The sequence below is a fragment of the Corythoichthys intestinalis genome, chromosome 9 (assembly GCF_030265065.1).
Source record: "Corythoichthys intestinalis isolate RoL2023-P3 chromosome 9, ASM3026506v1, whole genome shotgun sequence".
Classification (NCBI taxonomy): domain Eukaryota; kingdom Metazoa; phylum Chordata; class Actinopteri; order Syngnathiformes; family Syngnathidae; genus Corythoichthys; species Corythoichthys intestinalis.
The window spans coordinates 167723-184080 of record NC_080403.1 but is presented as its reverse complement, the minus strand read 5'-3'; the positions used below and the strand labels follow the sequence as shown (position 1 = coordinate 184080).

General features: G+C 39.7%; 1 protein-coding gene across 2 annotated transcripts in view; it reads left to right on the top strand.

Moving 5' to 3' along the window:
• The window catches only part of p3h1 (prolyl 3-hydroxylase 1), a 67436-nt gene that overhangs the window by 34541 nt on the left and 16537 nt on the right, over window positions 1-16358 (top strand). For both annotated transcript variants that reach the window (XM_057846047.1, XM_057846046.1), the window contains exons 9-11: window positions 5266-5393; window positions 12085-12174; window positions 12399-12549. In XM_057846047.1, the coding sequence (XP_057702030.1) occupies window positions 5266-5393; window positions 12085-12174; window positions 12399-12549 (369 nt within the window). The remainder of the gene's footprint in view (window positions 1-5265; window positions 5394-12084; window positions 12175-12398; window positions 12550-16358) is intronic.

Below are 16358 nucleotides of genomic sequence, written 5' to 3'. Positions count from 1 at the left end.
AAATGCTTGGATTTTACTGTCATACTTTCAAGGTTTGAAAAATGCTCGAATTTTGCAGCAAGTCCTTGCAAATGTTTGGAAGTGGTAGACGTAGGGGTGAAAGTGGGCCAGAACGGTCAGGAACGCAGTTCCGGTATAAGATTCAGGGCCAGAATGCTGTTCCGGTACACGGTGCTTGATTCCGAAAATATGACGGCACCTGTCAAAACGCTATGGAAAAAAAAAAAAAATGCTAAGATGCCACACATGCATTTCATCTCCAAGAAAAAAACAATCTACCAACATCAGATTTACATACACAAGTGTTAACAACAAGCATAATAAAGTGTGTAGTATCATCTGTTTCCAACAATATTTATTATTTATTTTATTCCACGAATGGCAAGGAGGTTTCCCCAGTTGCTGCAGTTATCAGAGTCAGATGATGATGAGTCACGTCAATGTGCGAATACACGCAGCAAAGCAAAACGCCTGGACTCATTTATCCGTTCAATTGGCTGTCATACCAACATGTGATCAGCAAATATAGTTAGCACTGATTGGTTCAAATGTGCATGTTTTCTGGAACAGCAGAAAAAAAAAAAAAAAGGTTGTTCAAGTGATGAGACAAAAAAAGGGCAATGCAACATAAAATGGATCAAATCTTTAAGAGCAATGAAAAACTTGAAGAGGCTTATTTTTCATATTTAGTTTCATTTGCTCTGATGGGGAGGTTCAGAACATCTTAGCTGTCAATGTGCACTTTGGACTTAAATTTGTTCATTAATGTTAGGCTACTTATTAATTTCCTTATGATTTAAAAAAAGTCAATGTTTGCGCAATCTTCAAAATATTTTCCATTTCACTCTGTATTTGTACTCATTTTTCTAAATGTATGTTACTTATCTTTGTTATTAAAAATAAATAAGTAAATAAATGAATAAATGTTTACATTAACTTCAATTTTAATATACCTCCTATGTTCTTAAGTAATTAAAATTGAGATTTGGCATTTAGTATGTGAGGAAATGAGGTAAAATAAAAATTAGGAGCTGGAGGTTGGAGTTATAGCTGTTTTTGTTAACTTTTATTTTGCAAATCAATGAAAAAATACAATTTTGAATGAAAATCAGTTTTTGTATGTGTTATAGAAATAACTGTGCTAAAACAGTTTTCTTTGCATTTCAGTAGTTTAAGAGGTTTGACAACCCCAAGTCAAGTATAGTGCAATTCAGCCCGTTTGTGAGTAGTTTGGAGTTTAATCAAGCAAACAGGATACAAATAATGTATGTATGCATGTGCTTTTGCTGTGGTTTACTGCAATACTTTTATTCCTCTTTTCATCACATTTTTTTCTTGACCTCTACACCCTTTCTTCCAATCGAGGTTTAATCCGACTGGGACCCAGTTCTCTCGGCTCAGTCGTAGAGTGGGACTCATTTTTAGCCCTGGAATTTCATGTCCCCTTTATATCATTTACAATAGAGGTGTCCCGATTGCATAATTTTGAACCTGAGGTAGAGTCCTCTGATTTTGAAAACCTGCCAATACTGAGTCCTGATCCGAAAGCGGATTTTCTTTTTTTCTGTATTTGAATAAAAGTTCCAAACATGTTACAGTACTGTACTTCCTATTCGTCTTTTTCCGGGCGTGTGTGCAGAGGATAAAAATTAATATTTTTGTTTCTTTTGGCAATACCATTCCATTTCTGTATTGTTTTGTTACCTTCAGCTCATAACCCTCGTATTGTGCCGGGGTCAGAATTGGCCCGTTTTCAAATTTTCGTATGCAAAAATCAATGGTACTTTTGACATACCCAAACTTGAAAACGGGTCTTGGCCTGAAAACAATATACTGCAAAGGTTTAGTATTTACAGGCCAAGGTAATTTTACAGATCAAATTTAATTCACTAGCAAAAATGTAGGCTGATATCTAACACAAGACAAGGGTAAAAAAAATAAAATAAAATAGAAAGCACTCCCAAACCATGACACTTCCATGCTTCATAGTTGTTATGAGGTTCGTTTCCTGGAATGCTGTATTGGGTTTACGTCAAACATGTCGTTTGTTCTGGTGTCAAAATAATTCAAGTTTAGATTAATCTGTCCAAAGAACATTATTCCAGAAGTCCTGGTATTAGTCTACATTCACTCTGGCAAACTTCAGTCTGGCCTTCATGTTCTACTTGGACAGCAAAGGTTTCCTCCTTGCACACCTCCCATGATGGTTGAACTTGTGAAGTCTCTTTCTGATTGTAGAGGCATGCACTTTCACATCAACAGTAGCAAGAGCCTGCTGTACGTCCCGTGATGACATTTTAGGGTTTTTGGAGACTTCTTTTAGCATCTTGCGGTCTGCTCTCGGTATGAACTTGCTTGGACAGCCATACCTGGGCATGTTGTTTTGAATATCCTCCACTTGTAGACTATTTTCTGGACAGTGGAATGGCTGATTTTATATTCTTTTGAGATCTTTTGAAATCCCTTACCACACTCATAAAGGTCTACAATTTTCTTTCTGAAGGCCTCAGACAGCTCCTTTAACCTCACCATGGTGTTTTCTCTCACTTCAACAGCATCAGCAAGCATCAGTATGGGTAAGAAAGGTGATTTGTGTGACTTTGAACGTGGCATTGTTGTTGGTGCCAGAAGGGCTGGTCTGAGTATTTCAGAAACTGCTGATCTACTGGGATTTTCACGCACAAACATCTCTAGGGTTTACAGAGAATGGTCCGAAAAAGAAAAAATATCCAGTTAGCGGCAGTTCTATGGGCAGAAATGCCTTGTTGATGCCAGAGGTCAGAGGAGAGTGGCCAGACTGGTTCGAGCTCATAGAAAGACAACAGTGACTCAAATGACCACCCGTTACAACCAAGGTAGGCAGAAGAGCATCTCTAAACGCACAGTACGTCGAAATTTGAGGCAGCTGGGCTACAGCAGCAGAAGACCACGCCAGGTGCCACTTCTTTCAGCTAAGAACGGGAAACTGAGGCTACAATTTGCACAAGCTCATCGAAATTGGACAATAAAAGATTGGAAAAATGTTGCCTGGTCTGATGAGTCTCAATTTCTGCTGCGACATTCGGATTGTAGGGTCAGAATTTGGCGTCAACAACATGAAAGCATGGATCCATCCTTCCTTGTATCAACGGTTCAGGCTGGTGGTGGTGGTGTAATGGTGTGGGGAATATTTTCTTGGCACTCTTTGGGCCCCTTGGTACCAATTGAGCATTGTTGGAACGCCACAGCCTACCTGAGTATTGTTGCTGACCATGTCCATCCCTTTATGACCACAATGTACCCAACATCTGATGGCTACTTTCAGCAGGATAATGCGCCATGTCATAAAGCTGGAATCATCTCAGACTGGTTTCTTGAACATGACAATGAGTTCACTGTACTCAAATGGCCTCCACAGTCACCAGATCTCAATCCAATAGAGCATCTTTGGGATGTGGTGAAACGGGAAATTCGCATCATGGATGTGCAGCCTACAAATCTGCACCAACTGTGTGATGCCATCATGTCAATATGGACCAAACTCTCTGAGGAATGCTTCCAGCACCTTGTTGAATCTATGCCACGAAGAATTGAGGCAGTTCTGAAGGCAAAAGGGGGTCCAACCCGTTACTAGCATTGTGTACCTAATAAAGTGGCCGGCGAGTGTATATACGGCAGAAAACACTCAGGTTCAATTCAATTCGACTAGTAGCAGTGCTAACAAACAATACACTCACCGGATGTGACGTCAATCGATCCACCAATACTGTACTTGCAGGTGATTGAAGTTCCGCTCTGAGACCTCCAATTTGGCCAAATTTCAAAATTGTCCAATATGTATGTGTGATACATCTTGGAAAGCTTAAAATCTCAATTTTCTGGGGGAAGAAAAATTTTGAACAGGAGGGCATTTAAAAAAAAAAAAAAAAAAAAAAATCTTTTTAAACAGCAAAACACTATCTGGAGGTGAGAGCACACGACTGCAGAATTACAGACGCCATGACCTTAACGAGATATTATCGCATACTTACCTTGTTTCGACTCAAAAACTCCAAGTCGCATGTATCACTGAGTGTCAAGGCACAGCTGTGAATGGCCACAGGTGGATTTTTTGCGGATTTTATGGGTGAAACATGGTAAAATAACACGGGTCGCGATGCAGAAATTGCAGACATCAAGGAGCGGTTGGGATTTTCTTTTTCATATATTTACCCTTTTAAATGTTTGCATTTTTCTTTGTTTGGATCTATTATTTATCATCTAACATATCTGAGAAAATGCAACAGTAACAAAAAAAATATGATTTAGTGATAATTATTAGGTAGATATCCGTGACTTTTTTTTACAGACGCCATTTTTCTCATTGTGACGTTATTTGTTTAAAAGTTCAAAATATGCGAGTGAATAATTTTCTAAAGAAGTTTTTTTTTTTTTTTTAAACGAAATATTAGACATCAAATAATGATTGGAAGCTAAAAATGACAGGCATTTTGAATAATAAATATAATTACTTACCTTCGTTTTATGGCTGGGTTGAAACAAAAGCGGTTGCGCGACATCTGTAAACAGGGGTATCCAGGGTACAACGGACAAATTAAAAATAGTTTGGGCGCTTAATGCGCCATGAATCTTCTATGGCAGCATATAGACATATTGTTCTATCAAAAACATCAGTTGTTTTGGCTTAAAATACAGCAGTTTCTTTTAAAGAGGAGTGCAAGAGCAGAAACTGCTTTTTCAGTGTTGTCTGTGTTTTCCGCCATATATATGTACTATATATAGATATTTTTTAGCTTAGTAATTGGAGGCAAGAGAACCATTTTTCAAGTGTCCTTGGCCTGTCTTATGTGTCCACCGAACAGCATGCATCACTACACCGGCACCACTGCTAATGGACGTGATCAGAGTTTGCCGCAAAATACTCCCTGTCGGCAGGAATGCACTCTCTTACAGGGGTTCAGAATCGGCACCTTTCAAACTAAATTTCTCCAGCCTCTGGGAAAGTAGAACATTTTGGAAGCCGTTTGCATACTTGTGAGAAGGTGCCACATTTTATTTCTGCCTGATCGTTAAACAAAAACAACAAGAAAAACATTGGGATAACATTTAAAACGTACTGTAAAAATTGGTCTTGAAAGTTTTTAAAAAGTGCATGAATTTGGACATGAAAAGGTGAATAATGCATTCTAACTTTTGATTTTTTTTTTTTTTACAAACAGCAATTCAATAGCAATTAATGTCAAACTTTTTCTCCCCATTTCTGTTTCCTGTTGGTTATCTACTTAGGTGGAAGTCTATTATATCCCAACGTCAAATTGACCTTGACATCCATGGAGCTCAATGGCACTCAACGGGTTTTGCTAGATGGGGTCATCTCTGAGGATGAGTGCAAGGAGTTGCGCCTCCTTTCTATTGTAAGTTGTCTACACATATACTGTATGTGTTTCTGTAAAACAAACAAACAACAGTAGACACAAAAAATTGACTTTATGATTGGTGATTTCAAAACAGGCTGTGAATGAAAATATTTGGGCCTCGAGCACTGACTGCTTCCATCGCTGTATTTTTTTCCCGCGCTGTCCTGTTCAGCTGTTAAGACACGGAGAATGGGAATCTCAGTAAATGAACAATTTTACTGTGCTATATGGGAGTTTGACTCCCATTGTGGTTGCTTATATTGGGTTGTTTATTCAGATAAACCATCTGGACAGAAAACTGTTTTGGGGAACAGAGAGACCGGAGGAAAAGACAGAAAAACAGGAGCAATAGTGATACAAAAAAAAAAAACATCAGTAAATATATATGCTACCTAATTCAAGTAGCATTACTGTCTTCGCCTACTGAGGGAACACCATGTGAGGAGGGGATAAGGAAAGGATACCTAGCAGAGGTGTAATGATACACACAAGTGACGGTTTGGTACATACATCGGAACGGGGGGTAAACCTTCAGTACCTTTTTTTAAATCACGGCATTTGAAAGTTTGTTCTATTGGCTGTTTTAGGGAAGGTGGCCGAGAGGTGTCAGGCGAAATGCAAAGTCCAAACACTTTGCAAATAGAAAAAATGCACGAATCCTAATTGCAAACACTTTGCAAAAGAAAAAAAAAGCACAAATGCAAACTGCCACAACACGATCCCCAATTCCAACAGTGCCATTGCAAATTGGCAAAAGCACGTACCCACGAACCTACGGACGAATGCCAAAAGCCACAACACGACGGCAAAAAGCCACAGCAAGAAGGCAAGAGGACAGCCCGGAAGTATAAAAAAAAAACAAAAAAAACTGCGTACCTCCATGAAGTTGGCCCCTCATCAATCAATAGTTTGTGCTATAAAAAGTTTTTTGTTGTTGTTGTTCTGCTATTGTCTGAGATATTTACACTGCTGGCCACAAGTATTGGCACCCCTGCAATTCTGTCAGATAATGCTTCATTTCTCCCAGAAAATGATTGCACTTTGGTAGTAATATCTTCATTTATTTTGCTTGCATTTTTTTAAAATCATGATCAATTTACACAAAACTCCAAAAATATGCCGGACATAAGTATTGGCACCCTCAGCCTAATACTTGGTAGTACAACCTTTAGACAAAATAACTGCGAACAACCGCTTCCGGTATCCATCAATGAGTTTCTTACAATGCTCTGATGGAATTTTAGACCATTCTTCTTTTGTCTCCGGGGCTCTGAGATTTGAATGGTGCCTTCTCCAAATTGCCATTTTCAGATCTCTTTACAGGTGTTCTATGGGATTCAGGTCTGGACTCGTTGCTGGCCACTTTAGAAGTCTCCAGTGCTTTTTCTCAAACCATTTTCTAGTGCTTTTTGAAGTGTGTTTTGGGTCATTGTCCTGCTGGAAAACCTCTGAGGTAGACCCAGCTTTTTCACACAGGGCCCTACATTATGCTGCAAAATTTGTTTGTAGTCTTCAGACTTCATAATGCCATGCACACGGTCAAGCAGTCCAGTGTCAGAGGCAACAAAGCAACCCCAAAACATCAGGGAACCTCCACCATGTTTGACTGTGGGGACCGTGTTCATTCCTTTGAAGGCCTTGTTTTTTTTCTTGTTCTTCCTCTGTGTTGATGGTTTTTCCCTTAAAGCTTGACTTTTGTCTCATCTGACCAGAGAACATTCCTCCAAAACATTTTTGGCTTTCTCAGGTAAGTTTTGGCAAACTCCAGCCTGGCTTTTTTATGTCTCTCGGTCAGAAGTGGGGTCTTCCTGGGTATCCTACCATAGAGTCCCTTTTCATTCAGACGCCAACCGATAATACGGGTTGACACTGTTGTACCCTCGGACTGCGGGACAGCTTGAACTTGTTTGGATGTTAGTCGAGGTTCTTTATCCACCATCCGTGCAATCTTTCGTCGAAATCTCTCATTAATTTTCCTTTTCCGTCCCCATCTAGGGAGGTTATCTACAGTGCCATGGGCATTACACTTATTGATGACACTGCGCACGATAGACACAGGAACATTCAGGTCTTTGGAGATGGACTTGTAGCCTTGAGATTGCTTGATTGAGAGAGGCTGAGTCAACTTTAATCCTTTTTAACTGGCTGCAAGTTCAGTTCATGGAGGCCCGTAGAGATGGTCACAAAGCACATATAGCAATATACAAAGTGTCGTCCTTTTTTCTTCCGGGTCATGGTCTTGCCGTCGTGCTGTGGCTACTTGCCGTCTTTCTGCATTCGTCTTGCGAGCCATTTGTAGTCGTGTAGTTGTCACATTGGGGATGGTGTTGTGGCAATTTGCATTCGTGTTTTTTTTTCTCTTGCAAAGCCTTTGCAATTGGGGTTCGTGCTTTCTTTCTATTTGCAAAGTGTTTGGACTTTGTATTTCGCCTGAAAACTCTCAGCCACCGTATTTGTGTTCTAAAAAGCAGCTCTAATTAAAGTGCAAAGTAAATAGAAAAAAACATTATACTTGTACATTTTTATCGTTCTGACATACTTTAATCCAGAGTTTAGGTGCAAAAATAGACAACGCACCCTTTTTCGTAGGGATCAACTGAGGTAACCGTTAGAGTCAGGTAGCAATCGCCAGCTGGGAACCTTGGTAACTTAAAAAAAAAAAAATATATATATATATATATATATATATATATAAAAGATACTGTAGCGGATGATGTGTGTGAGTCAGAGGCGGTACTTTGAGCCAATGTGGCAGCCACTCATGTCTCTAGTCTGTCTGACCCGGAAAAAAGCGTTCCCCTCTGGAACACAACATCCCCACATTAGTTCCGCAGGTGAATTATGTAGAGAATGAAGTGATCACTACAATTTTCAATGATGGATTACACACAGTTTATGGTAAATCATTACCAGTGGACACACACTCACAGATAAAATATATTTTTATATTGGCTAAAATAAAATAAAAAGTGCAAATGATTCCAAAACTGAAAAAGCATCTCTTGAAATAGAGCAAAAATACTCACTCACTTACTGTAACTTTCCTAGTTGGGTGTTTGTCAGCTTTTTCCCGTAAAGTAGGTTTTTTGTTCAGGCACATTACCTCCACTACTCCTTGAGTAGAGGAGGACTAACTAGGACATAGATTTTTTTTTTTTTTAATTCCAACGCATTCGCTGTCTGACTACGTTCAGCGAACCGTGATGCCCGTACCTTGACAGTATGGAACAAATACTGTTCCACTTTTAATAACTAGTAACCGAAAGAGAGGAACGGGAGAGATAGAACAAATAAAAGTGTGTGTGTGTACAGGTGGAATGCACAAAAAAAATGTGTTTATTAAGTTGACATCCAATTATTTTAGCAAAACTATCTGCAAATGCGTCCCCGGATTCCTAAATATGTAGCCAGAGTCACAAATGTGTAACTTAAATCACAAATGTTTAGCCTACTTTGTGTGCGCTGTAATGCGATTGGATATGACTTTTGCTACAGTCCTGCCACAGCACAGTCACAAATGAGTAACCAAAGTCACAAATCTGAACCTGGAGTCACACGTACGTACCTAGAGTTGAATGATGAAAGAAATGCGTCACAAATAAGTCACAAATACGTAACCAGTGTTGGGAGTAACGGCGTTATTTTTTTCAGTAACGGGGTAATCTAACTAATTACTTTTTCCGCCGTTACAACGCCGTTACCGTTAATGACGGTCAAAAGCGGTGCGTTACTTACTCTGAATAAATTGAAGAAACCACCGGCCGTGTCGAGTCGACTCTCTGCTCTGTTGATTTGTCATCCAAGACTTGGGGTGCGTTCAGGTTCGAGAATAGCGCACGTACTTCTGACTCCAAGCTGTTTGTCCGTACTCATTCAATTAGACAATGCTTTCCAAAGTTTGGTAACGTTTCTGTGTTTGCTACACCTGATGCTAGCCTCGTTCCCATCTCCCACTGTCAGCCAGCAATAATTCTGCTTCCATCTTGAGGACGGCAGACGCTTTGAAGGTGACGTGAATTGTCGGGAAACGGGCCTACCTGAATGCAGCCCCTCGAGAGATGCGATGGAAGTGATTGTGATTGGCTGAGGGTTAGAGTCATGTGTCGTGGTAAGCCAATCAGAGCCGGTGATTTCAAAAGCAAACCGGAACAGCGAGTGCGGCAAACACACACGCAAAACAGATGCACAGGGTCGGGATGGCAGAGCATTCAGAAGAAAAATTGTCCTTTAAGAGGTAGAGATATAGACACTATTTCAAGTTTGTCGAAATTAAAGGAAAGAACTTGCATGTAATGTGTAATTTAAGTAAAGCTTTTGTCGACATCTGTGGTGAGCAATTCAAATCTGCTGAAGCACCTAACAAGTTAACTACCTGTCTGTTCTTCTCTATTCCACTGACTCGAATACTGCGCAGAAAATTTCAAATTCTTTGACATACATCAATTTCTTTTTAAAGTAACTGAAATAGTTACTTTCCCTGGTAACTAGTTACTTTTACTATAGAGTAATTCAGTTACTAACTCAGTTACTTTTTGGAAGAAGTAGTGAGTAATGTAACTAATTACTTTTTTAAAGTAACGTGCCCAACACTGCAAGTCATTCATTTGTACATGCAGTCAGAAAGGCATCACTAACGTCACAAACGTGTATCGTGCATTGTGTGTTGTGAATTAGACTCGAGCGTATGACGTGGCACTCGCGAGGTTTCCGCCACTATCGCCATTTTGGAAGCAGGAAGTTCGGTGTCAGAACCCCGGGAAACATAAACAGTGAGGCATTTCAACACAGGTCGCTATTTAAAAATGGTTGGAAATTATTGTGCGGTAAAGAATTGCAACAACCGATCGAATAGAAAAGAGAATGTACAGCTCGACGGAACCCCATTGAGTTTCTTCCGGATCCCTACATGGAGAAAAGGCGAGGGAAAGGTCATATCTGAACTTACAAAACGTCGAAGAATGGCATGGGTGGCCTCGATCAGAAGGAAGGGCATAACGTTTGATTCTCCAGTTACACACAGAGTTTGCTCTATGCACTTCCACTCCGGTAAGTTAATTTTGTTTGTCTACGCAAATTGCGGTAACTTTATGCCCTAAGTCGGCCTGTTGTTAGCTATAGCTACAGCTAAACAACTAGCATGGATACATGTGCATTGTCTTCATAAGACATAATTCCTGTCGTTGCTAAATGAAAAAGCTGTAATATGTTGACGTGAGAGAGTGGCAAAGAATTTGTACACAGGATACATTTTCTGCAACAAAAAATTTATACATCCGTGGTCACAGACTAATGTAAACACACATTGCCTACCTTTGCTAAAAAGATGGTGTTGCCGTTTGCTACGGTCATAATGTGCAGGTCCTGCACCCATCCGCAGCAAAACTGTTCGTAGCTTTGTAGCGATTTGTAGTTTCGGATTTGATGATGAGTGTAGTAACTTACACCAAACACTAAATACAGCATGATGTCCATTTCGCGTAGCGGTGGAAGCTTGTTGACATCTTTATTCCATTTGTGTTCGGCTTGCTCGTAAGGGTCAACATTGTTCACATCCTTAAGTTTGCTCACATAGCTGTCCTTGGCCGTGGTAACAAGTTTGTCTCTGTATCGAACTGGCAAGTTTTCCTTACTTTTTTCCATCTTTGGCACTCGTAGTTGAATTGTATTTGCCGTTTAAAGTTTAAATGTCCCGTGATGCAGACGTGCTTCCAATATGGCTGCGTTGTGCAAATCTCGCATAATCCCCCGTTGCTGTGACGTAAATGCTCGATCCTAATACCGGGATTCTGGAGTCAATGTGATTTTACATGTGCTTTGCTAAAGCCCTGCCATGGAAAATTCACAAATCTGTGTGTGTGTGTGTGTGTGTGTGTGTTGCGTACCTGTGATTAGTACATCATATTACCGGGGGGGGGGGGCACAAGCATCAGTCTCGGCTTGTCAAGACAGACCGTTGTGCCACAGACCGTTGTACCCAAAATTAATGTTTTTAGATCAGAATTGTATGTTCTTTCATTATTTTTCATCGCTAAATGTTCAAATAAACCGCTTTAGCACTGTAGGAACCATCTGCAGTTGCTCTGTGTTTGCACATGTCGGAACTAAGGACCAGAACCTCGAGTTTCTATAACCATTCTAGCTCCTACTCTGAGGTAGGGTCTTTCCCACATGGCCGTAGGAACTCGATTACGTAGGTGTTTGTTGATTTGCTGAAATTAGAAGCTACGCCTCTTTTCATATTTGTGCGTCTCAAGGAGCCGCCGTATTTAAAAAGAAACTAGCCTGTTGTATCAGCCACATATGTGTGTATACAGTAAATTTATTTAATATACAAGTAGTCCCCGGGTTACGACTTACGTGATTTCGACTTTACGACCCCGGAGTCTCGTCCTCTAATTTGTCTCCAGTCGTTTTGTTTTTGTTTTGTTTTTTAAACATTTTTATTAATATGACTGTTCTGCCCTTTGACAAAATGTGTATTTGATTATAATGCTGAGTTTTGTTTTGTGATAAATGCTTTTATTTTGGCACAGGAAGCATGGAGCAGGTAGTACTACTGCACGCGAGTAAGAGAGCATGTACAGAAAATCGTATTTGCGCGCATGAACTATACATTCATTCATCCAGTACACGATGCTAGCTTGCCAATTTATCATTCCAAGTCTTTTATCTTCTGTTTAATGTGCAGGCAGCTGCTTTAAAAGGTGATGGCTACGAAGGACAACCCCACTCTGCCGGTGAATCGTTTCAAGGAGTCACTCTTCTAAAGGCTCTTAAGGTCTATAAACAGTTAACTATACTGTACATCGTCTTTTTAAAAACCTGACAGCTTAAGTGGAAGATGGTTTTGCTTTTCAGCAATGAAGCCATATGCATTTTTGGTTTGGTGCTTGAACTTTATTTTAGACAGGATCACAACAAGCCATGAAAAGGCAAGGTGTTTTTATATTTAAAAAAAACAACAAAACAAACTCACTTTCGATTGTTTTCTTCCTCCCATAGCTGGTAGAAGTAGAGAAGGTTCCCCTGACGGGTGTCCGACTGTTCTTTGATGTTAGCGAGAAGGTGAGGAAGATTTTGGAGTCCTACTTTCGCCTGAGTTCCCCTCTCTACTTCTCCCATTTGCAACTGGTGTGTCGATCTGCCATTGAGGGTAAGTAAAATCGGCCTTCACTGCAATCTACTCTGATGCTCTGATCCACAAAACGCATAAGCCCAAATCCAATACAACTATTTTAACTGTATGAAAATATTTTATTCATAATGATTGAAACCTTAAAACATGCCAGGGTTTGCGCTAGGATTTTTTAAGCTGTGTTGGGGATGGGCCGCATCGGAGTCGGACAGCGTGCCGCATTGAAATTGTTACATATCATGACAAGATTTTTTTTTTTTTAACAACATTAATTTTTTTCCAAGACGAACCAAGACAAAAATCTATTTGAAAAGTTTGCATCTTGCCTGCACTTGATTTTCCTGAATTTCTTTAAATACAATTTCATAAGGGAAATCGGCACTAGGGGGTCACATTTATAGTCAATGTGATGGTCCCCCTGCAGCCAGTTCCTCAGGTCTGTCTTCACCTGCACAATAATTTAAAACATGAGATCTTGGAAATGAAGACACACAAACATCTCTAACATACATTGCACAGTTGACCAAATGTCTTACTCTGTTCATAGACTTGAATATCAGTTGACGAGACACCTCCTATGGACATTGCGCCATGGCTCCCCGTAGGGGGCCTGGCCAGGCAGAGTGTTGAGGCAGCTTTCACTCAGATAAACTCAAACACACGCTGCGTTGTACCGCCGGATTTAGGTGGAAACAGGACGAAGGTTTTAGTGCATACAAAAAGGCTGGAGTATGTCAAAAGTAATTTATTTGAGGATTTAAGGTAATTATTATATATAATAGCACCGTGCATGCATTTTGAAACGTTGTGAAAAAAATGAAATGAATGGAAAAAATTTGTGTAACTTTAGCTTGAAATATTTATGTTAAATGAATGATAACTGCCTGGTTTTTTGCGTTTAACCAAGAATGTAGACTGTTTTACGTTCATATCTATAGAAATTCCGGGATTTACACATTTATTTACGACTTTTTATTTTTAAAAAGCTCTTTGTTTTGTAATGGCCGCCATGTTGGGTTTTGTATCAATACACAATAGCGTAACTTTACAATAATCAGGTAATTTTCGACCAACTGCCTGTTTTTTGGCAAAAAAACTGGTAAATTAGACATTTCTGTGTCCATACAAAAAAATCGCCTTTTACGTGTTTTATTTTATGTAACATTTCAATCTATAAACGATGAGGGCCAGATAGCCAGAAAGACGTGCTGAGGCAATAGTGACATCGGAATTCAACCTAAATAAGTTGTGATGGTATATAGAAAAATGCAAAATTAGCTTTTGTTGATTAAAATTAAGATGACTCTGCATGCTTTCCTCAAGTATTAGGTTTCTGATGTGAAAATTGAATAATTTGTTATCTGTTAAAAAACATAAAACTGTCAAAATTGCGCTAAATAAAAAAATTAAGTCGCTTTTAAAGCTTAAACTTATATGATACAGTGGGGAGAGCAAGTATTTGATACACTGCCAATTTTGCTGGTTTTCCCACTTGCAAAGAGGTCTGTAATTTGTATCATAAGTTCTCTTCAACTGTGAGGGAAGGAATCTAATACAAAAAAACAGAAAATCACGTATGATTTTTAAATAATAAATTTGCATTTAATTGCATGAAATAAGTACATCACAAAAATCGAACTTAATATTTGGTACAGAAACCTTTGTTTGCTATTACAGATACTAAGCCTGTCGCGATAACAAATTTTAGTGTGCGATAATTATTCTCATAAATTATTGCGATATGCGATATTATTGCGCCCCCCCCAATATTTTTTTTAACCAATTTACAATAACACAGTGAGAATACAGTATATATTAATAGATTAAGTACACCAATTTAAATGCGATAAATATTTACTCTCAAATTCAAAAATACTCTTAAAGAAATCACAACTAAAACAATAGACCATCCCTCTTAAGTAAAAATCAACAATATTGATACCACACAGAAACACAGAATAAATAAAATGTGTTTAAAAAAAAAAAAAATTGCACTTAATAACTTAAGCATTTAGGCAAATGAAAACTTTTCCCGTCATAGCTTCTGCAATGGTGTTCCATAGGGATGCAACGATACAGTTAAGTGAAGGTTCGGTATGATTTTTGATACGGGGACACGATTTTGGATCCGATTCAATACATTCAATGCTCTATAAAAAAAATAACAATTATATATATATATATTTTTTTGTTTTTTTTGTTTTTGTTTTTTTGTTTTTTGCTAACGAGCAAAAATTAAATTGCCATCATATTAACATGCATTTTAGTGCATAATATTTCTGTGCTTACTTTTTACTGATATGAAAAAAATTTATATAAAAGTGCTGAGAACAATCTTTACTGTTTGTAAAGTGAGGCAGGGCACACTGTTGATTGCTACAGCTCTCTTAGCAGCTAGGTTTACTACATGAGCAAGACATCCTATTTGTGGTCCGAATCCATCTGTGTCACGTACTGAATTACCAATATTTGCAACATTATCTATAGTCAATGGTATGGATTGATTTGGCCTTCTTAACTTCCATTCAGTCATGACAGTTTAGAATTCATCGATGTAGTATATGGACTACGTGTCCCATAATCACTCTGGGCTCACGTAGCCAATGGCATGGGACGTAGCACATCTAGTTTGCCATTTCATGATATCTAGTGTGTGGGCGCATTGAAAAAGTTAGCAAGCGCCGCTGAAGTCACCTCTGCTCATTACTACTCACAACCAGCATTTGACAATCGACTTTCATAAACAGGACGCGTTTGAAGCACAGCGCTCTTAATTTCATTCAGCTGTTCGTTGTCAAAGCGATGTTGTTCGTCGCAGCCAAGTCGGTAACAATGTTTTGGCTGACTTTGTTGTAAATATCCGGCGTTGTGCTGAAAAATAGCCGCCCCGCGTGAAATGTCACTCCTGACGGGAGTGGCCACACGTCAACAGCACCGGCGCGCCGTAGATGGTCCACAGTCACTCCGGAGCACTGACGTGGCCGGTATACGTTGAACAATAGGATATAATGGGAACGATTGGCTCCGGCGCTAGTTTTTACCGGACCTGGAACGAAGATGCATTTTGCGCAGTTGGTAACGAGGAATCCGAACTTTTAACAGCACGTCTGCCGCACGCGCGCACGCATGTGCACGCGAGGCGATAAATCGCAGCGGAAAAATTACCGCCTTCTTTTTTATATATCGCGCGATAAATGGAATTATTGCATATTGCGACAGGCTTAACAGATACCAAACGTTTCCTGTAGTCCTTGACAAGGTTTGCACACACTGCAGCAGGGATTTTGGCCCACTCCTCCATGCAGATCTTCTCCAGAGCCTTCAGGTTTCGGGGCAACACGGACTTTCAGCTCCCTCCATAGATTTTCTATCGGGTTCAGATCTGGTGACTGGCTAGGCCACTCCAGGACCTTAAGATGCTTCCTACGGAGCCACTCTTTAGTTGCCTTGGCTGTGTGCTTTGGGTCGTTGTCATGCTGGAAGACCCAGCCACGACCCATCTTGAGGACTCTCACGGAAGGAAGGAGGCTGTCAGCCAAGATCTGGCGATACATAGTCCCATCCATCCTCCCCTCAATACGGTGCAGTCGTCCTGTACCCTTGGCAGAGAAGCAGCCCCAAAAAATGATGTTTCCTCCTCCATGTTTCACGGTTGGGATGGTGTTCTTGGGATTGTACTCATCCTTCTTTTTCCTCCAAACACGACGAGTCGAGTTTTTTATACAAGTAACAAGGCAAGGCAAGGCAAATTTATTTATATAGCACAATTCAACACAAGGCAATTCAAAGTGCTTTACATCACATGAAGACCATAAAAATCACATTTA